Here is a 22221-nt window from a genome sequence, read left to right on the forward strand (position 1 = left end):
GGGGATTGGACTAGATGACCTCCTGAGGTCCCTTCTAACCCTGATATTCTATGATTTGTCTCATTCCCTTTAATTATGCACAGCCTAGTTGGTGGGGTAAGGGCATGAACTGGGTGACTTGTTGATGATAACCTCCCAGACCTCATTGCAAACAACCAGGACCAGAGACACTGGAAGTGCTGATTTGGGGCAGCTCCCTCAGACACACCATGTCAAAAATGACCTGTTTCTACTTACTTGCAGGGGGGAGAGATAGCTCAGTGGTTTGAACATTGGCCACTTAACCCAGCGTTGTGAGTTCAATCCTTGAGGGGGCCATTCAGGGATTGGGGGCAAAATCAGCACTTGGTCCTGCTAGTGAAGGCAGGGACTGGACTCAATGACTTTTCAGGGTCCCTTCCAGCTCTATGAGGGAGGTATACATTATTATAACTCCAGGTTTAAAGCCCTCCTGGGCATAAACTACACCTGGACTAGGACTCAAACACACACAGCCTCAGGTGGGAGCCTGTTACAATCAATCTTAGCAGCTGTGAACACTTGAAAGGGTTTGATATACCAGCAAACACACACACAGTAGAGAAGCTGCTTATACCAGGCATTCTTTGGGCAGTATAACTTATCTCCGTTCCCCAACCAGAGCAAACTATTCCAGCAAAGGGACTCTTTTTTTGGCCAGTATACCCATGTCTAGCACTCCTACCAGCATAGCTAACTGTGTCAGGATGGAGGGGGGCAGGGGATGGGAGCGCATCACACCCCACCCTGACCAACATCTCTATGCCAGAAAACCTTTTAAGTGGAGACCGGGCCAAAGCCTCTCCCATCTTTATGGAAAGGCATCCAGCTAAACTAGGCTTGTTTGGCAGAGTTAATGCACATGGCAGCATGGATACTGGAAACGGAATCCACCATTTGTCTGACAAGTCTCAGCAGCTACTCAGCCAATTTGTTTTACATTTCAGCAACGAGTAGTTTTGTTTCCTTCCTCGCTGTTATAATGCAGCTGCCCTGGCCAAGAGGCGTCTTAAACATTGCTGTTCTGGCCCTCAGTCAGGTGGAGCGGCAGAGCTTTCCTAGTAAAAGAAAAATCTGTCCCGAAGCATTCAAAAAATGCATGGATGAAGCAAAGGCTGTTGTCATTTTTGCATTAAAAAAAAAAAGCAACATGACATCTCTGGGCTAGTGTGAGCCACTTTGGGTTGGGTTTGTTTGTTTTTTAAATAACCCAACATAGGGTTAAAGAATCAGCTACCAAAGCAAAAAAAAGTTCATGTAATGACCAAGCCAAAAGTGACCCAAGGTAAAACACAGCCTTGGCAGCGATAGTTATTTCCCATTCACTGCAGCTGCTTTTCTGCCTCCTGACACTGACACATCGCAAGGCTGCAAAGCTCTGAGCCTTTCTGATAGCGCCATGACTCAGCAACTGTTGGTCAAGTGGCTGGACAGAGGCCGAATGCTGGACTGAGAGGGCTGGTCTACACTATGGGGGAAAATCAATCTCAGATACGCAACTTCAGCTACGTGAATAGCGTAGCTGAAGTCGAAGTATCTAAGATCGAATTACTCACCGTCCTCACGGAGTGGGATCGATGTCCACGGCTCCCCCTGTCGATTCCGCAACTCTGTTCGGGTTGGTGGAGTTCCGGAATCGATATAAGTGCGTTCAGGGATCGATATGTTGCGTCTAGATGAGACGCGATATAGTGATCCCCAAGCAATCGATTGCTATCCGCCAATACGGCGGGTAGTGAAGACGTAGCCTGTGCCAGTGTCAAGCTGCCCAACTTGAAAAGTCCCTTTTAACCCTTCCCAAAAAGCAGCAAAGAGTCCTGTGGCACCTTATAGACTAACACACATATTGGAGCATGAGCTTTCGTAGGTGAATACCCACTTCGTCGGATGCTTCCCAAAAAATAAACGTTCTTTGGATTCAGAATGGGAGCCCTGGATGCTGCAGAAACTAGCTGCTGGCTAAGATGGCATCTAAAACGAGTGTATTTGTGCTTAGTTTATCAAGGCGAGCTCTAGATATGGTTAAATAATAAACAATTGAATACAGTCCCTCAGCCCAGTGTGTTTCAATGTACAGCCTTCATTCAAGCTTGTTTAGTTTCTTTAGCTAACCATGCAATGATTTCCATCCCCCCTTCTCAGCCCCCACCACCTTCATAGGAGAGGTGGATTTCATCTAAAATTGTAAATCTGCGTTTGTTGAACTATGCAAAGGGGGGGAGGGAAGCGCAGAGATTATATGCAATCTGCCAGTAGAGTTCTGTGCCATCATAAAAATGCCTTGCAGGTCAAAACAATGAAAAACACTGTGCAACAAATTAGTCACAGGCAGTAGCTAATATGGAGATCAAAAGATTAAAATTAATACATGCAACAACGAACTAGCCGGAATAATGGGAACACTTAAGAAGATTAAGTCAATGACTGAGCCAGAAGTATGAAAATCAGATTTTGATTATATTGTAAAATTTGAGAGTGAGATGACAAAAAAGCAACTGTAAACACAGCATATTTCACTCTGCCCATCACAGACATATTGGCTCATTTCCTATGCAAGGAATACAGTTGTTGAAATAAACAAACATATTATGACTCAACTGTTCAATCTGAAAACAAACCAGGTGGTCAGAGCCTGACAAGATGGAGTTTTTGGAAGCGCAGCCTTGCTGCGGAGCGTGCAGATGACAGCTGCGGTGAACAAGGCCCTAGCGCTCAAAGCAGCTGATAAGAGTGGGCCAGGCATGGCACTCGGCGATAGGAAAGAGTCATGGGGTTGGGCAGGCAGCTGGATTAATGGCTCAGAAGCTGGGCAATGATGAGGCTGTAACTACATCTCTAGACCGAACAGTGTTACCCATTGTATGAGCACAACTCAAGAACCTGGCCTGTGGCTTTCTGAGTGAATACAGGTCAGTGATTTGGTTGAGGCGACTGGTACAAACAAGCGACAACCCTGTAAAAGTAATAACAATCGAGTGTAAAATAGCTGCGTTTGCCAGCACAGACGATGCCCCAAAAGGAAAAAATGGTGGAAACGTAGAAATCCAGGCAAGAATGCACCACTGATTGACATAAAGGCATTGGCAAAATGGTACTAATAATGCTCATTGCACGCCTTTCACTGGCTAATATTTTGTATGTGGTTTTTTTTGTTTTTTTTTTACTACTACTGTGACATCACCAGAGTCCCTCCACTGCGCTGTCCGCAGCGTTGCCCAGATCAGTTTCCTGACTGATTATTGCTCATTTAGAATGCAGTAATGCAGAACAATAGTTCAAATTAGTCCTCAGCTTGTAAGGCAGCACCTTGTATTTGTCTCCCTGCAGTTCATGTGGCGGCTCACTCACCATTCACCCGCCTTTGTCAGGGCCTCGGACATTCTTCAACAGGCTTGACTAACCTGTTTTACGTGAGTGAGTAAACAAGAGCTGTTATTTGCCAGTCTCCCTAGCACATCCCTTTTTCCTCAATTTTAAACCTGCTCCATAACAAATTGTCATCCGGCTCCATCCTCTGTGCAATGAAGGGCCTGTCTTCACTGCCTGTGCTAACTATGTTGGTCAGCTGTGAGCCGCTCTCATTTGGAAAGAGACAAGTAATGTCAGTACCCCCTACACAACAGGCATTTTGCATTTCCACGTCTTTTGACCTCCTAGATCAGAGGTGGGCAAACTATGGCCCGAGGACCACATCAGGCCCGAGGGACCCTCCTGCTCGGTGCCTGCACTCCTGGCCCGGGAGGCTACTCCAGCCCCTCCCTTGCTGTTCCCCCAACAGCCTCAGCTTGCCGCGGCGGTGCAATGCTCTGGGCGGCGGGGCTGTGAGCGCCTGGGGCAGCGCAGCTGCAGAGCAGCTCTCACCCAGTCTCAGTGCTGCATGGCGGCAGCAGCAGCTTGGCCTGGCTCAAGCCGAGCGGTGCCGTTGTAGCACCGCCAGCCACCAGTGCTCCTGGCAGCACAGTAAGGGAGCAGGGGGCACTGGATAGAGGGCAGGGGAGTTCGGGAGGGGGCGGGGGTGTGGAAAGGGGTCAGGGCAGTCAGAGGGCAGGGAACGGGGGGTTGAATGCGGGGGCAGGAAGCCCGAGGGGCAGTCAGGAAGGAGTGCAGGTTGGATGGGGCAGCAGGGGGCAGTCAGGGGCAGAGGTTCCGGGGGCGGTCAGGCGACAGGGGTGAGGGGGAGGAGGTGGATGGAGCAGGGGTCCTGGGGGGGCCATTAGGGAATGGGGGGGTTGGATAAGGGGCAGGAGTTCTGGGTGGGGGGGGGCAGATAGGAGGTGGGGGCCGGGCCACGACCCCTTACCCTAAACAGCCCGCCATACAATTTCTGAAACCCTATGCGACCCTGAGGCCAAAAATTTGCCCGCCCCTGTCCTAGATGCTGGTAAGACTCAGCTGGCAGCCTCATCAACCTGTGCTTTGTTCGTGGAATTGCCGTTCTGAATATAATTATTTATATATTCATAGTGGCTATATCGGAGTAGCACTTCGCGCTCCTGGTCTGATATTGGGCCTGACTTGTGCTAGGTGCTGTACAAATACATGGGACATTTCATGCCCCCTCCCCGAACTTACAATCTCAATAACGTATTCATTAGTCCCCTAGCCAATGGGGAGCTGGACATGATTAAGTGATCTGCACAAGGTCAGACAGGGAAGCTGTGGCAGAACGCAGCCATCCTAAGACCTAGGCCATGGCTTTAAACAAGGACAGTTTCCTTCACATTCCTAGATACCAAGGTTAGATGGAACCATTGTGTTCATCTGGGCTGACCTCCTACCCCAGGCCAGAGCACTTTATAATGTACATTACACTAGCGCCCAGAAGCCCTGTTATGCTAGGTGCTGTACAAGCACATACTGGCCGCCCCTGTCCAAAAGCACGTTCACGCACCGTATGACCGACACCAAACAGGCGAGCCTACGGAAACAATACTCTAGGCTGTGGTCTCACTGCTCAGGTCATGCACACATTTGTTATTCACTGAGGCAGTTGCCGCCTGCGGCCCACCACATGCCACGCCCCTATATGCTCAGCAATTGGGGCTTTGATCCACTAAGGCTCCAAGCCTCAAAGGAATTTCGGCACCTAACTACCGTGGAGGAGCTGGGCCTAAGGCCTGGCCCACAGAGTGGGCTGGAATCAAAAATTAAAACGTGCGTCGCCTTTGGCTGCCGCCACCAGCCATGGGAGGCTGTACCATGCATGCCAAGTGAGGTCATCAGAATCGGACTCCAGCCACCCTTCCCATAGGGATCCTTCCTTGTTGGCCTCATTGGGCCTGCTCAGCTGAGCAAGGCTTAATCATGTGACCATGCTTTGCCGAATCGGGGCCTTACTTTCAGCAGCATCACTGGGTCCAGGCAGGAGTCCTGTGCACACGCCCACCTCATGTCATCTCCAGCTTGCTCTGCAGCCCCACGTGCCTGGCTGAGCATTTGTCCTTGGCCCAGCCACCGTCTCGGCCTGCGCCACTTACAGCTGGGGGCTGTTTGGAGCTTTTCACCCTCTTCTCACGTTTGTCTTCATTTCACTTTTCTGGTTTCAGCCTGGTTTGGCTTGTCTCCTGCTCCCCCACTGGCTTCCTTCTTCTTCTGCCCATCCACCCACATGCTGCCTGACCTACTTGCCACGCCTCACGTCCACTGGCCTTACGGCTCATTGCCTCATGTCTTAGCCTGGCTACCCAGCCGCTAGGGTTGCCATATTTGGTAGGCCGTATTCCTGGAGATTTACTCACATGCCATAATCTCTAATTAAAGATTAATCTCTAAAGCCTGGAGACACCAAGCCAATCCTAGAGGTTGGCAACCCTGGTCACGGCGCCACTCAGGTTTGGCCTGGCACCCCTCTGTTATTATGGGGGCTGGTGGGGAGGGAGGAATACCAAATGTGCATGCAACCTGCGTGGCACTGTCTCTCTCTCTCTCTCACACACACACACACACACACACACACACACACACACACACACACACACACACTCTCTCTCTCTCTCTCTCTCTCTCCCTCTCTCTAATTTAGCCCAGCCCTGCTCCTTCATGGGCCCTTCCCTCAGTGGTTATTTTATGGCTGAGTGTGGAATCCTGATGTTCAGATTTTTACCCCAGGGCCACAAAAAAAACCTCTGCATGTGCCTGCCTGCAGGAACCCAAGTAACGCAACACCTACACCTGCTCTTCTCTGGCATCCTTGAGCCAGGCTGTTGCACCGCTTCTTAACCAAGTACCTGAGCAGTGCCATGGGTGCTGCACAGACACACCAGCTCACTGCCATAAAGGTGCTGCTTTGACTGCATTTTTCAAACGTGGTTGTTTTTTTTTCAGATGATCCGAGGAATGGCAAACCTGTCTTATGAAAGGAAACTCAAAGAGCTTGGCTTATTTAGCCTAACCAAAAGAAGGTTGAGGGGGGATATGATTGCTCTTTATACATATATCAGATGGATTAATATTAGGGAGGGAGAGGAATTATTTAAGCTTAGTACCAATGTGGATACAAGAACAAATGGCTATAAACTGGACACTAGGAAGTTTAAACTTGAAATTAGACAAAGGTTTCTAACCATCAGAGGAGTGAAGCTCTGGAACAGCCTTCCAAGGGGAGCAGTGGGGGCAAAAGAAACATCTGGCTTCAAGACTAAGCTTGATAAGTTTATGGAGGGGATGGTATGATGGGATAGCCTAATTTTGGCAATTAATTTGGCAACTGATCTTTGATTATCAGCAGGTAAGTATGCCCAGTGGTCTGTGATGGGATGTTAGATGGAGTGGGATCTGAGTTACTGCAGAGAATTCTTTCCTGGGTGCTGGCTGATGAGTTTTGCCTACATGCTCAGGGTTTAACTGATTGCCATATCTGGGGGTCAGGAAGGACTTTTCCTCCAGGGCAGATTGGCAGAGGGCCTGGAGGTTTTTTTGCCTTCCTCTGTAGCATGGGGCACGGGTCACTTGCTGGAGGATTCTCTGCAGCTTGAGGTCGTCAAACCACAATTTGAGGGCTTCAATGACTCAGACATAGGTTAGGGGTTTGTTATAGAAGTGGATGGGTGAGTGACATAAACAGATAGTTAAGGGTTAATGCCTCTTTTACCTGTAAAGGGTTAAGAAGTTCACCTAGCCTAGCTGACACCTGACCAGAGGAACCAATGGGGGAACAAGATGTTTCAAAAGGAAGGAGGGTTTTCTCCTTTGTTAGTTTTCGATTTCAGCCGGAGTGAAAAAGATCAAGGAACCAGTCTCTTATCAGAGTAGTAAGGTTTAGACAGGAATAAATAGGTTTATGTTTATTTCTTTGTAACCTGTCTTGTGCAATTAGAGGTGGAATCAAATTGGGTATTTGGGTATTTTCATTGGTGTACTAAGTTTTTGCCCAGAGGAACACCCTCTGTGTTTTGAATCTGTTGTCTGTGAGAATAGCTGGTATGCTAAACTCTCTCAGAGGGTTTTCTTTTATCTTTCTTTTCTTTAATTAAAAGCCTTTTTTCTTAATATCTGATTGATTTTTCCTTGTTTTTAGATCCAAGTGGGTTGGATCTGTGTTCACCAGGAAATTGGTGAAGTTTCTCAAGGCTACTCAAGGAAGGGAGTGCTTGTGAATGGTGGCAGCCAGACCAGATATAAGCTGGTAATTGAGCTTAGAGCTTCTCATGCAGGTTCCCCCCACATCTGTACCCTAAAGTTCAGAGTGGGGAAGGAACCTTGACAGTGAGAGTCTGTGGCCTGCATTGTGCAGGAGGTCAGACTAGCTGATCATAATGGTCCCTTCTGACCTTAAAGTCTATGAGTCCATGAGTATCGTGAGCATTAAAATATTGTGTCTCAGGCCCTTCTCAAAAACTTCATTGGTGCATCTAAAATAATACATGGTGGATTCTTTTCACTGATCTTTTAAACCTTGGCGGGGGGGGAGGTCACTTTGGTCACATTTTTGAGCTTTACGCTACAACAGTAAGGGAGTGAAATTTGGGGGGTGGGGGTTGGTTGTGTGCTCGAGGGAGCTGTGTTTTTAACTAAAGTTGAGATTTTTCTCATAGTCACATGACTCCAGGGGCTGGGACTTTAAGAAAACCATCTAATAGCACAGGATGCACAATAATATCATATGAGACGACACCACAGGCTTTTGCTCTGACAAGTGGCTCGGTAGGTGCCATGGTGAGGTTTCCAGTTGCTCAATGACAATGTGTTCAACACACTTAGGTTACACTGTCAACAATGCGCCAGCTCAACCCGGGCTCTGAGATCCATCCTGGTGAGTCTTTCTCACACAGGAACTGTCACAGTAATAAAGATGGTGCAGCCCAATGGGTGCTGCACAGGTCTGAGACAGGCTTGCATGTGTAACCTTTAATTATTAGCTGGGATTAGCTTGTCCTTTGTATGTAGGCCCCAATGTGGGTGGGGGAAGAAGGCGGGGAGTAAGACCTCAGCTGCGGGACAGAAGTCATGCAAACTTTTGCAGCTGTAGGGAAAGGTCCCTGAAATTAGTTGGGGATTGTTCCAAAAGTGTTTAAGGGCAATGACGCGTGGTCACGTCAGTCACCATGTCTCAGCGACACGAAAATTCACACCACAAGTTTTCAAAACGAAACACAAGTTTTAGTTCATTTAGAAAATTTTCATTTAAAAACTTTGGCATCGGGGGGGTGCCCCTTTTCTTTTATTGCTTCCTCCCTCTCCCCCCACCCCCATGAAAAGGAGGCGCGCATGCAAAAGTGAAAGAAAGTGGATTTTTCTCTCACTTGCTTTTTTTGTTTTGGTTTTTTAAAACTTTTTTCAAGGGAAAAAATTAAACAAGTGACGGAGTTGTTTTTTTCATGCCTCCATTTCTCTTCTCACCCCCCCAACTCATCTTATTCCCCCCACCCCCATGGAAAATGGAAGGGAGGGCAGAAGAATTAAACACAGTGAAAACAGTGGGCCCATTCCATTATTTCAAAATGAAACAATCCAAACATTGAAAGCATTTTTAAAGGGGAGGGGGTCGATATGTCTTTTTGCAACAAAACTGTAACATTTTTCTTTAAAAAAAAAAAGGTCACAGTGGTCAGCTCTGCTTGTTGGTATGAAGGGCTGAGACATGGCCACCTACTCGACCCCAGCTGGCCTGCCAAGACCAGAGGCTGGAGCTGGTCGTTACACGGGCCATGCAGGAGAGTGAGGGGCACCTTACTCTGTGGCTGAGGTCTCCACTTTGAGCTCACCCTCTCCCCAACCCTGTGTCATGGGTCAGTGGACAGACAGGGCAGCGTCTAGGCCTTACCTACCACTTCCGTTGCTTATGGACAATCCAGCAGAGACCCCGGCTCACTTCTGCCCCAGCTATATTGGCCCTGCAGGACTACGCAGCGCTGTCAGCTTTACTGTTCTGTATGGCACTGATTACACCCAGCTCGCTCCAAAGTAAGACGATGACATTTTTATAGTGACCCAGACCAACTTCAGATGTACCCCTTGTAGCTCCACTCATGGTAACAAGGGAGGCTGCTGTAGTCTAGACAGATTGCAGGGAATTTTAGTGCCATGTCATCCACCCCCTCAGAAACTGTGAGCAGCCCAGAGCCCTTTGAATCACAGCAGCAGCCAGGCTGGAGCCAGGATTTAAAGGGCTTGGAGCTCCCCTCAGCAGCAGGCGCTCTTGGCCTTTAAATACCTGCCGCAGCCCCGCAAAGCTCAGGGTTCCCCACAGCAGCTGGAGCCCTGGCCCTTTAATTAGCCTCTGAGCTCTGGGGGCCTCCCAGCTAGGAGCCCCTGGTTGATTTAAAGGCTCTGGGTCTCCGAGCCACACCTGGTTCCCCAGGGCCTTTAAATTTTGAGAGGCCATGCCTCCCTCAGGACTCCAGCAGTACCAGTAAGTCCCTTTCACCCCTGGTTACTATGCAGGTTAAAATCCCTGGGCAGCATCTACATTATAATGGAGATATACCTATCTCAGGAAAGGACCCCAAAGGGTCCTATTGGCATCCAGCCCCCTGCCTTCACTAGCAGGACCAAGTACTGATTTTGCCCCAGATCCCCATGTGGCCCCCTCAAGGATTGAATTCACAACCTTGGGTTTAGCAGGCCAATGCTCAAACCACTGAGCTATTCCTCCCCACTCCCATTCTTGCAGACACCACCAGGGAAGAATTATGGCTGGCACAGGCACAGCTATATAGGGATGGAGTACCTGGTTTACCTTGTGATTCCACAGCCATGCTCCTTGATGTGGACTCCAGCCTTGGTGTGGAAGGCTGCCCCAGAATGCACCATTTCCTAAAAAACCTGGCCCTTATAAAACCTGCCAAACATGAGCTGCATAGAAGCCAGTGCAGAGATGTCTTTGTGGGTCTACACACAGCCTGAAACAATTGTTCTGAGAGCTGCAACTACTCTGGTCACTTCAGTGAGAGTGTGAACTTTGAAACCTAATTATTAACATTCATAACTGCGACCCATTTAATACCCAGATAATGTGCTTATTCCACAAATCTTAGTGGCTTCTCGCACCTTCTGAGGTGCCCCCCACCCCAGCCATCGCAGTTCCTGTAACTGAGTTGTGCATTTTCCAACAGAAAATGCTGCAGCGGGTTCAAAATTAGAAGTTTGGGAGTAGACTCAAATGTGTGAATATGAAATTAAGGAACAGAAGGGAGATGTTACGGATTAGATTGCTCCTTTTCAATCAGCAAAATTTGGAGGCCAAGACGCTGCTTTTGAAATCTGGGCTCGTGCATTTCAGGGGCCCAGATCTGAATAAATTTGGCCTCCATTTTTTAAATATATTTGAAGCTGCCACCCAATCTCTAGCGGACACTGGACATCCCAGGAGGACTGCAAAGGTCAAGTTTGCTTACACCAAGGAGTCGTTCCGGCAGCAGCAGGAGCTCTCCCGAGTCATCCACTCGGCCGACCTGCAAGCCAGCGCCTGTGTCCCAAGTGACTATCACCCCCACTAGCGCGAGGGCGCAGCCTTGCTGTTCACACGTGCTGCAGCGCGGGGAGCTCCAGCTCTGGGTGTGCGGCAGAGACGCCGGTGCAGGACAGCGCCTTGCAACATCGAACCGTGCAACATTGCAGGGACCTGACACCAGCCCGCGCGCCCCCGGGAAACACAGCCCCTGGCCCCGGGATTTAAGCCGTGCAAAGCCCAGGCGTTGAACGGGGCCCCGTTGCAACCCTGGAGAACGACGAGGGGAGGCTACCAATGGGCGGCGAAATGTGGGTGCACGCAACGGTTTAGCGGGAATCCACAACGCAAAGACACCCCCCCACACACACAACGCGTTTGCAGGTTTGAAGGAGAACAAAGATCTTTACCAAAACATTGGCCCTCAAGGGACTTGTGTGAAGAAAACTTAAAACCACCATAAACGGCAGTGATTATCTCCCGGGTGCATCTGATCTTCTGAGGGGTCAAATACACCGGCGGTTGGTATTTTGTTCCGTTTATTATTTAAAACAGGTGAAAACGAATGACTATGCGTGGCTTCCTGCCCCATGCGCTTGTCTCTTCAATCAGTCACAACTTGGCTTGCTTTATTTTCCATTGAGGCTTTGCCGGTGACCCCAAAACAAAACAACCAACCAAATCAAACGTATCCCAGCTGACCAGCCTACACGATTTTGTGCCCAATATTTCGTTGCCAGTAAACAGCAGGGAGTGCTGTGATTAATCTGTGGGCCCAAGACGAGCTCCTGGTTATATTCTGGGAAGAGTGGGAGCCCTTATGACTCGAAATAAACCCACAGCCTTTGGGTTTGGTGAGCAGGGATGGGAGCGTGTAATGTTCTGTAACATCAACAAACACCTGCAAAAATCCACCTTCGCCTCGCCTCGCTTGGTGCCTCCTTAGAAGCCCGTCCGGGAGCGCTCGCTTTGTGCGGTAAAACAAACGCAACAAGCAAAGCCTCCTCTGCATGCGATAGCGGAGCACCGTGCTAAGAACTTTCCCCAGCTTCCACTGCGGAGTATAAGAAGCTGCCAAGTTAAATAAGTAGGAGGCTCCTAAATTATCTCCCAGGGGCCATAAATAGACCCCATCCGGGATGCACACGGCTGCTAACCCGGGAGGGGAAGAAATCACACAGCACTTGGCCGCATGGAAAGCTGGGGACGGGGTCTGGCTGGTCACGCCGGTAGATGGCCGGACTCGCCGCCTGTGACTCAGATTTCCCTGTCCGTAGCATAGAAACCGCCTCGCTTATGCCGCAGCCTGCCTTAGCGTGAGTCCCACCCTGGGATGCCACATGCGGGCAAGTTTGTGGAGCGAAGCAGGAGATTTCGTTTGGGGGCCTAGAAGGGGCACCATGGAGCAAAGCAGAAGTTGCTTTCCAAGCCCAGGCTGAGCGGGGCTGGCTCGATGCGGGAGCGGAGCCGCACCACAATACAGCGTGGCCTGACCTGCAATTAAACCCTTTTATTCCTCAGGTCCCTGCTTCGCTGTCTCCCCTCAGCCTAGCCCAGTAGCCGAGGGCGGTGCTGAAATCGAGCCTGGGAGGGTTTTGCTTTTCCAGCTCGTGCTTTTCCTTTTTCACCCCATGTGCTTAGGGAGGTAGTGGAGAAAAGAGGTTGGGCACCAACAGAGAGGGCCGAGCTCCCTGACGCTGTCTGCCCCCCGCTGCCCAGACAATGACGAGAGAGGAATGGCTTTGCAGCGTTAACCTGAATGGGACAGTTCGCCCCAGCGAGCGCTTTGCAGTCAGAGGCTTCAAGAAGGGGCTTTGTTGTGGCGAAAGAACCGGCTTCTCGGGGCGCAAAGGAGCCCGTCCCTGGCCTAGCAATATATCGCAGGCGGGTAACTTCCTCCCCTTTCATTGCACCACCTCGGAATCAATGCCCTTTTTTTAGAATAAAAAAGCTTGTCTCCCTTTCATCCCCTCTCCCCCTCGGTGGCTGCAAAACTGGAACGATTGACACCTGAGAGGGTAACGTGATGGGCGCTAAAAATAAGTCCCCGTTGAAAATACCGATTTTCACGTTTAAATCGCTGTGGCGGCTACGCGCGCGCTTTTTTTTAAATGTGCGGCGCAGCTAGACACCAGGTCCCATGAGCAAATCGAAATGGCTGGAGCGGTCAGACTGCTCTAGGGTGACCAGGTTCATGTCCCCGTTTTATAGGGACAGTCCCGATATTTTGGGCTTTTTCTTATATAGGTGCCAGTTACCCCCAGCCCAGGGCCTGATTTTTCACACCTGCTGGCTGGTCACCCTAGACTGCAGGGCCAAAGAAAACCCCGTTTTCATTGGGCGGGGAAGCGTGCAGCCCCCAGCCTACTTTCTGCAAACCCCGTAAGTGGTTTCTGTTGTTGAAAGGTCAGGAGGGAATTACCATGCCAAGTGAGAAGAACCTGGGAGAAAATAAAGCCGTTTACACGGAGATTCCCCACGCGGTTCTTGCCGTGAAACGGACCTGGTCCTTTTCCCTGCCTTGAAAGGACTCAGGGTTGCTCAGTCTAAAGACTCTTTTTACAGTTAAATCTCACGGGCTGTTTGAACGCAACCTGGAGTGGAGCAGCCTCAAAGGCTCGCGCCTGCCTGCAGGTTCCGACAGGAACAAATTACTAAATCCTGATTAATACCATTCCGCTTCGGGTTTAGCGAGAAAAAACCCGTCTCAGGGCCGGGGCGGGCGGGCAATTGGCGCAGCTTTATCAAGTCCGTCATAGTTAATATCCTTCCCTGCCTGGCAGAGGGGAATCAGTGAGGACAGCCTCCAGCTGGGCGCAAACTTGTCATTTCAATTAAAAGCCTGAGCTGCCGGGCCTGGGTTTTAGCGCGGAGCCGAGCGCAGGCATGTGTCACTTGGGCACGTCCTGGGAAGTCCGGGGCTTAGGCTGGGAATGAGAGGACGGGGTTGACTTGTGCTCCTGCTGGCTCAGTTTCCTTTCCTGGCGGGGGGAGAAGCCAGATCTAGGGGGCGGGCAGGATACAACTGCCCCGGGAGGGCGGAGCAGTTATGGTCTTCTGCTTAGTGAAAACCGTTTTCCACCGGGGCAGGCGCCACACCCCGGGCACGGGTGAGGCAGGAAAAAACACGTGTCACCAGCAGAGCTTTGAGCCTTTGGCCACTGACATGTGAACGGATCAACCCCACCCCCGGTTCGTCTAGCGACTCCGCCGACTGCAGGCTTCCGCGCTCCCCCTGCCCGGGCCAGACCCAGCCCGGCCAGGCGCTGCCTCTCCGGCTGGAGCGTCTGGGGCAGGGGGTCTGGGCGGGCAGAGGGCTGCCAGAGACTTCATGTCTGGCCCGGGTCCCGCCCACGCAGGGATTTTGCAAGATGGGGGCGGGGGGGCCGGTCCTTTGAGGAGGACTCTGGCCTGACTGAGGGCTCGCAGGGGCGAAAAGGCTCCGCCTGCTTGGGAACGTGCCCGGCTCTTATTTCTGTGGGCCAGGAGCCTCCTAGCCCAGCGTCTCCCTCCCGGAGCTCTTTGCCCCCGCATGCTCGGGGAAAGGCCCGGCCCGGGGTGGAGAGCTGGGCCCCTTTGCAAAGCCAGCTCCGAAGTGCCCCTCCGGCCCCCGCGAGAGGGAGCCATCCCTGCCAGGCAGGAGGGGGCCGCCAGCCCCCGCAGCCCAGCCCACCCCTCCCCAGGAGCTGGGCCACAAGCGCCCCACAGCTCCGGTTACCCTCCAGCCAGCTCTGCCGAGTCACCCTGGAAGCTGCCTCGCCCCAGCGGGCCACGGCGGCGGCGCTTGCCCGAGGGGAAAGGCCCCCGGGGAAACAAGCTACCTCCTGGGGCTGCCACCCGCCCACGCTGGAGCCTGCAGGGATCCTGGCAGCCCCCAAGAGGACAAAGTTATTCCTCCGGCTCTGCCCCCGCTTCTTGACCTGGCATTTGTCTGCCCTCCGGCTCCAGCCCTTCCTGGGGGGCTGCCCCAGATTCCCCGAGCCCCTGGGAATGCGCAGTCCCGGGCAGAGCGAACCCGCCTTCCCGGAGCAGAAGCTGCCTTGAGACTTCCCAGGGAATCGGTCCTGCACTGGGGGGGGGTCTCTCCAGCCACAGAAAAGGTTATTCCTTGTGCCGATCAAATCCCAGCGAGGGTCACCCTTCTCTCCCCTAAATCGTAGGGCTCGGCTCCTAGCCAAGCAACTCCCCCGCACCGTCCGGGATCGCACAGGGCTTTGCTGCAATCCCGGCCTCTGAATTCCGTGAACTCCCCTTCGGTCCTGCCCGTTGGTCTGGGCTCGCATTTGGTGGGCCGGGGGGGTTAGCTGTTTGGGGGGGGGGGAGGTCCGATCTGCGCCTTTCTAGTCAGCTCCAAGGCCAGCTGGCCTGGTAGCAAAAAGCCAGAGGAGTGCGCTGCAAAGGGACCTTTGCTTCCACATGAGATGTATGCGGGGGGACCGAAGAAACCCTTTCCATAAAGGAGGGAGGAGGGTACAATTTACAAAACGAAGACAGCTGAGGAGGGAGGAAAGACAATAAACAGAGGAAGGAGCGGAAGAGAACAAAAGACAGGGCAGTTTGGTGCCAGAGAAATGACCTTGCAACGCAGCCTTCAGTTCCCTGCACCGGTTCCCCAGCCCCCTTTTCTCTTGCCTGAAATCATCTCGTTTACAGAAAATATTTGTTTGCACTATTAGTTGGTACTGGAGTTAATTGCTCGATGTGTTAGCGTGGAGTAAGCTGGATAGAAGTAGGCTCAATGTTTATTGTGTGGGTGAGCTGTTGAGCTGTGCTTGAATCCACTGCAATTAGGGTTAGATAGAGATTAATTAACATGTGAGTGGCAAGGTGTAAAGCACTTCCCAACCCTCCCCTCGCTGGAATCTGCAGGCGAGGGGGAGAAGAAGTTTGTGGCGGCTAATTAAATACTTTGCTAAAGGCCGCGCGCTTTGGGGAGAGCGGCACATTAGCCAGGGCTTGCTGGGACCCAAATGTTTTCTTTCTGGCCGCTCTGTAGTAGGTAGCGGGCCCATTGTGATGCAGGGTAAGATGGCTAATGAAGCGGGGAGGGGGGAGCAGAGGGGCTGATGAGAGGAGGGAGGCAGGCTGGGGGGAGGAGAAGGGCTGAGGGAAGGTGGGGTGAGAAAGGGCCATGTGTCCCCCTGGGGTGGGTCTCCAGGGAGGATGCCTGTCCTACAGGAGCAAGGGTGGAGGCAGCTTGATTTCGGCTGCCATTGACCCAAGGTTGGAATGAAAGAGATTCCGGGACGCGAACAATATTTTTACATTCCCCATTGATGCCCCAAGCGCAGAGGTCCCTGGGCTAGGAACTGCCAAGCCTAGAGGTGCCAGGGATCAGCCTTTCCCTCGGCTTAGCTGCCCGGCTGTTTTCAGAAACAACTGGGGGCGGCGAATTGATTTTTTTAAATTTTAAACCTACTGTCCTAGCTCCCAGCTTAGGCCAGGCCCATGCGCTCTTCCCCTGGCTCTGTGCGCTCCTTTTCCCTGGCCAAAAATTAACCATCCCCACTAGGACTGCACCGTCCAGGACCCCTTTCCCCTGCGCAGCGGGGGGCTGCTTCCCCCTGGACACTCCTCTGGGAGAGCGAGCTAGCCCGCTCCCTGCGTTTAGGACAAGTTCTCCAGCCCGATCGTCTCACCCCCTCGGCCGCTTTGCAGCCTCGAGAGCGCCCCTTGAGCGGACTTTGTTTCCCAGCTTTTTGTGGTTCGCAGGTGAAATAGGCTGTCTGCAAACAGCTGAGTTCAAACGGCCTCGCTGGAGAAGGGGGCCTTTGTCAGCAGGACACAAAACGCTGAATTCCTCCAAACTTTCTTAGGCGTGTTGGGGGGGGAAGGGGCGATATAGGGGCCTTTTCATGGCTCGCTTTACCTCTGGCCGGGCTAAATCTCTCCCCCTTCCCAAGCTCCCCCGATAATCCTTCCCTTTATTTTAGAAACATACAAAACCAGGTTCCACGCCGCGCTATAGTGGCGCCCAGTGAAAGAGAACTGAGCTGCTCTGAATCGCCGGAGGAAAATTTGTTCTGCTGAATAGCCCCGGAGAGGGGGCGAGCGCTTAATCAGGGCAGGGGATGTTCTGCCCTGGCAGCCAGGCCCCCGAAAACAGGTGGCCATTGGGCCCTGAATTAGACAAACAGCGAAGCCCCTACAGCCGCCGTTTGTAAAGCCCCTTCGGGCTCAAATCGTTGCGGTTCATAGCAAAGCAAACCCAACGCAGAGAAGCCCCACCGTTGCAATACGGTAGCGTGGCTTCTAAACGAAACTCAGCTGATGGAAAGGGGGCGAGTCACCAGCCCCAAAGCAGAGGGTCCTTCACCCCAGCGGGGCACCGCTGAGAGATTTGCAAAACGCCTTGGCAGGGCGGGCGCTGCCCTGTTTCCTAAGCAAAAGCCCCAGCCCTGTCTCCTGATCCTTGCCACGCCGTGCCCGGGTATTTAAGGTTAATCGCCGCGGTACACGGGGAGGAGAATTAAACTTAGTTTAATTAACATTAATAACACCGCCCTAATTAACGGGCTGGCTATTAATGTCGACATGCCGGGGAGGCTCGCGGAGAAGTGACAATTTATTGCAATGGAGCCGGGCGCGGATGCGTTGCCAGAATAACTCGAGCATGCTGGTGTGGTGGTTTGGTGTGTGTGCTTTAAACAACCCTCCTCCTTTCAAAGGAAAAAAAAAGTCTTGCTGCTCCCTCCCAGTGGCTTTTCTAACCCGAGCAGTAACTACAGCGCTTCTTCCTACCCGACTTGTGAATCGCACTTGCCTTCTAATTTGCCACATGCAAAACGATTCCTCCGCTTTGCAAGTTGCTTTTTCCCTTTTCCCCCCCTTTCCTTCCCCTTAAAGGCTGGCGGATAAATTGTGCGCCTTACACGGGCAGGAGGGGGCCCGCTGCACCTCGGTCCGGCGCTGGGGCGCAGGGAGGCTGCACCGTGGCCTCCCCGTGTCATTCTGCTCGGAGTGACTTCGTGTGATGTCAGCGTTCGGTGCCAGAGCCAGCGAGCTGACGCTCGGGAAGATGTTGGCCATCAAAATGTGACAGTGTGGCCACTCCGCGCTGCTGGGACGCGTCTCGTCGGTGCTGGGCAAAGGTAATTCCTCTCCGTGCAAGCTGGACTCTCCTCCCCCCTGCAAGGGCAGAGCCAGGCGAGCTCAGGCGGAGGAGAGCCGTGGGCTGGTGGGGCTCTGGCTTGGACGTTACTTTGGTGCGTCCTGGTTAATGAGCATTAAGCGGGTGTCCCCCCTCCCGGGGCCATTGTTCTTGGGTAGGGTCAGCTGAAGGGGGGGGACGACAAGGTGCTTATTAAGTTGATTTGTCTCCTGGCTTTTCTGGAATGCAGAACTGAGACCAGGAGCGCCCAGCCGGGCTCGCTGCTCGCCTCCTGCCCGCCATGGCGAGCTCGGCGGCCGTGGAGACGGTCATGCCCTCTGCTTGTCCGCGCCACGAAGGCAGGAGCGGAGCCTCCAACCCCTCCAAGACGCTGGCCTTCTCCATCGAGAGGATCATGGCCAAGAGCACCGAGCCCAAGCCGGCCTTCGAGCCCAGACCAGGCGGGCTGGAGCCCGAGCCGAGCAAGAAGAGCCTGGGCCTGTGCCCGCCGCTGCCGTGCGTGCTGCCCATCCCGCCGCTGTCCTACGAGGCGCACCCCAAGGCGCTGCTCGGCTACTCGGAGCTCTGGAAGGGCAGCGCCCTGCGAGGCCCGGCCGGGCTGTGCAAAGCCACCTGCGGCATGTGCTGCAAGGCGGAGCTGGGCCTCGGGCACTCACTGCTGCCGGCCGGCCGCCTGATCAAGCCCCAGGCCATCAGCCAGGCGGCCGGGATGCCCGGCCAGGGCTCCGTGTACTACTTCAACTACCTGGACTCCGCGTACCCCTCCGAGCTGCTCCCCGGCCAGCTCTTCCCTTCCAGCCTGCTGGGCGCGCAGTCCCCGGCCGACCTCCCAGCGCACCACAAACTTCTCCTGCTGGAGAGCGCCAAGCTGGCCGGGCTGGCGCCGGACAAGTTCCCCAGCGCCCAGTACCCGCACAAGGAGCGGCTCCCCGGCCAGCTGGACCAGGTGATGAAGGAGAACACGGCTCTGGCCGGGGAGAGGAACGGGGTGAAAAGCCACAGCAAAGTCAGCAGCTCCGCCGACGGGAAGCCCAAGAACTTCACCTGCGAAGTGTGTGGCAAGGTGAGTGACCGCGCAGCCAGCTCCGGGCCTGCCTCCTGCTTGTGAGTTTTCTAGAGCAACCCGGGGCCTGGAGCTGCGCCTTCTGGGAACAGCCTAGGCGAAGCCCGTGGGGGGCCGGGACAGGAGACAGGGCCCCGGCGCCCCTCACCTGAAACGCTTCCCTCGTTTCCTCCCAGGTCTTCAATGCCCATTACAACTTAACTCGCCACATGCCGGTCCACACGGGGGCCAGGCCGTTCGTCTGCAAAGTTTGTGGCAAGGGCTTCCGGCAGGCCAGCACCCTGTGCAGACACAAAATTATCCACACGCAGGTACGTGCCGCGCTCGCCTTCCTTTCACAACCCAATCAAGGTGTTGCTGTTGGGTTTCTATTTTGATTAATTTATTTTGTTTGATTGATCTATTTGCCGGGCTGGGGCTTTGAACGGGCAAGATTTCGCCAAGTTTCTGCAGGTATTTCTTGTCCTTGTCTTTCCCCAGGAAAAACCTCACAAATGTAACCAATGCGGCAAAGCTTTCAACAGAAGTTCCACGCTAAACACGCACATTAGAATCCACGCGGGCTACAAACCTTTCGTGTGTGAATTTTGCGGGAAGGGATTTCACCAAAAAGGTATTTTAAAAATATCAGTCGCCTGGGTTGTTTTTGTGGTTTTGTTTTGAATGTATCTGCCCGAGGTTCCAGCCAGGCAAAGCAGCGGGGGAGAACAGAGAGGCCGAGTTTCCTAACCCGTGTGCCGCTTCAAATCCTTCATCTAAGCAGGAAGAAATTCTTTGGGGATACGAAGTTCCCCCACTGGCCCCAGCAGAATAACACCCAGCTGCCCACAACGTTCGGGGCGCTCGGTCCTGTATGTCGAGACAAGGAGGCGCTGATTGGGGGGGGCAAAAGGGGTTATAAAAAGGGGGATCCTAGCGGTGTCCCGCGTGGCCAATCTAGGCTTAAAGCGGACCCCGAGGTTGGCCTGCAAGGCAGCCACAGAGCCGGGCAGTTTACACGCGCATTTAATCCAGTAGGTCCGCGTTTGGGTCTCCGGCTCGCTGCAGACAAGTTTCCGGAGAGCCTTTCTCTTCCAGTGTTTCAGCCCGGGAAATTCCTGACGGGCTTAACTAAATGCTTTTCTAAATGAGATGCCATTTTGGGGGGCCTTATCCAGGTTCCTCCGTTTGCCCCGGGTCAGAAGACTGACCCGGCCTCTCATTTTGTAATGTCAGTTGTACGCCGCTCGGCTTTGATGCAAACTACGTTTGACAACTTCTCGGCTCCACGTCCTAATGAAGTCTTGCAGCGCGCTCCTTTTCTGCAGCGGGGCAGCCCCAGAGCTTGGGAAACCCACGAGTAACCGCCTTTCCCTCTTTCTCTCTCTCGTAGGAAACTACAAGAACCATAAATTGACCCACAGCGGCGAGAAGCAGTACAAATGCACCATCTGCAATAAAGCCTTTCACCAGATCTATAACTTGACTTTCCACATGCACACTCACAACGACAAGAAACCCTTCACGTGCGGCACCTGCGGCAAAGGCTTTTGCAGAAACTTTGATTTAAAGAAGCACGTCCGAAAACTACACGACACCGCGACCCCTACAAAAGAGCTGCCCAGGAGTTTGCAAAGCTAAAAGCTCCGGTCGCTCAGCCGCAGAGATTTCCACCTGCGTCCCAGAGTCCAGGACTCTCTCTGCCAACCAGCCGATTTTTTAAAAACCAGCTTAGCAGGTGACTAGCAGCCAGAATTCCGAGTCGCATTTGTATATAAGAGGAAACTTATTTAAAACTCCTTTGCCACTCAACTGCTGGGATTTGGTTGTCTTGGGTTGAAGGGGGAACGGGTTTGTTTTAACTTAACTTCTCCCCAGGGCCTGTCTGTAAAATATGTGCCACCAGAGCCATCTTTATATATGTCTGTAAAATTAATGTACAATCGAATAAGGAATATACTATATATATATATATGGGATAATAAAAAGTCAGTTAGGAGCCTTTTCCCGCCTTTTAAAAAAGCTGCTACTAACCCTTGAATCGTTACAAAAAAAATCTTATTCAAGCCAGGGAACCACCGGAACGGGGTGGCCTCGATCCAGCTGCCGCTCGGATTTCGTTCTGCGCTGGGAATCGCCGCCCTGGGCGCGTTTTGTTTCGATTCTGGCATTTTAGATAGGGGGGAGGTGACCACGGTTTGCTAGCAGCAGAAGCCTGAGTGAGAAATAAAACGCGAGACGCGAAAGAGCCTTTAAGAGCTGTACGAAAGAATAAAGCAGCCGAGACCAGGTCCGGCCCTGCTTTCAGTGTCTCTAGCTGGAGGAATCACCTGTTTGCTTTTTACTGCGGGCCTGGGCTAGTCTTTCTCCGCCGCGCGGGGGGTCCGCGCAGCCTGCAGGGACAGGAGTTTGCTGGAAAGCTGCGCTCTGCTATCCGCCTTTCCCGGGGGAGCGGCGGGGCGAACCGCTCGCTGTAGTGCCTACAAGCGCGACCGGTGACTCCGGCCCATGGAGCCATTTCCCACCTAATACGGCGCAGTTCTCCAAGCCCAGGGGAAGCGCGTGGGAAACCTGAGTTGCCCCCTTCTCTCCAGAGAGCCGGTTTGTTCTAAGTGGGGCTTTTTAGCACGCTGGGGCAGGCTGGGGCAGAGAGTGACAAATAAAGGCAGGCGCGTAGCGAAGTGAAACACAAGCAAAGCGGCCAGGTTGCTGGGCTGTTCCTCTGCCGAGGCGCCTGCTCTACTCTCCCCTTCCCCTGCAGGTTAGTTAGGCGTCGGCTCCGCCGCCGGAGCGCGGAAAAGGCGGATTTCGGTAATACTGGCAGGAGGATTCTGGCCGGCGATGGCAGATAATTGTGGCTTTCCAGAATGGCACCTTTTGGGCCCTTCATTAGGCGCATTTAGCCCGTTTCCTGCCTGGCTCTCTTTGCCCTGAATGCTGATGAAATGAGCTCGCGCTTTGCTTTCCGAGTAATGACCCAAATTAAGAGCGAAAACACAGACCCTTCAAACCGCATTACATTAATCTAATCACTCCCAGCAGGGCCCAGCCACCCCTGTTTGATCCGAATATGGATAATCAAGCCCTTGGATTAGACTAACTGGTCCCTTCCCTCCTCCCAGGCTCTTAATATGCAAGTGTCTATTCTGCCCACGTCGGGAG

At 52.9% G+C, this 22221-nt stretch overlaps 2 protein-coding genes across 10 annotated transcripts in view; one reads left to right on the top strand and one right to left on the bottom strand.

Moving 5' to 3' along the window:
* The window catches only part of C7H3orf14 (chromosome 7 C3orf14 homolog), an 80722-nt gene that overhangs the window by 23650 nt on the left and 34851 nt on the right, over window positions 1-22221 (bottom strand). Inside the window, exon 7 of one of the 9 annotated variants that reach the window (XM_030571273.1) lies at window positions 2527-2971. The exons of the other annotated variants lie outside the window; for them this stretch is intronic. Within the exon in view, the coding sequence (XP_030427133.1) occupies window positions 2929-2971 (43 nt within the window). The 3' untranslated portion in view covers window positions 2527-2928. Of the gene's footprint in view, window positions 1-2526; window positions 2972-22221 lie in introns of those variants that run through there. 9 annotated transcript variants of the gene reach the window in all.
* Window positions 16020-21810, top strand: FEZF2 (FEZ family zinc finger 2). The gene is made up of 5 exons (XM_030571265.1): window positions 16020-17997; window positions 18247-19080; window positions 19257-19391; window positions 19561-19693; window positions 20453-21810. Exons 2-5 carry the CDS (start codon window positions 18298-18300, stop codon window positions 20698-20700), a joined length of 1299 nt encoding a protein of 432 aa, XP_030427125.1. The 5' UTR covers window positions 16020-17997; window positions 18247-18297; the 3' UTR covers window positions 20701-21810.

Source organism: Gopherus evgoodei, chromosome 7 (assembly GCF_007399415.2).
Source record: "Gopherus evgoodei ecotype Sinaloan lineage chromosome 7, rGopEvg1_v1.p, whole genome shotgun sequence".
Taxonomy (NCBI): Eukaryota; Metazoa; Chordata; order Testudines; family Testudinidae; genus Gopherus; species Gopherus evgoodei.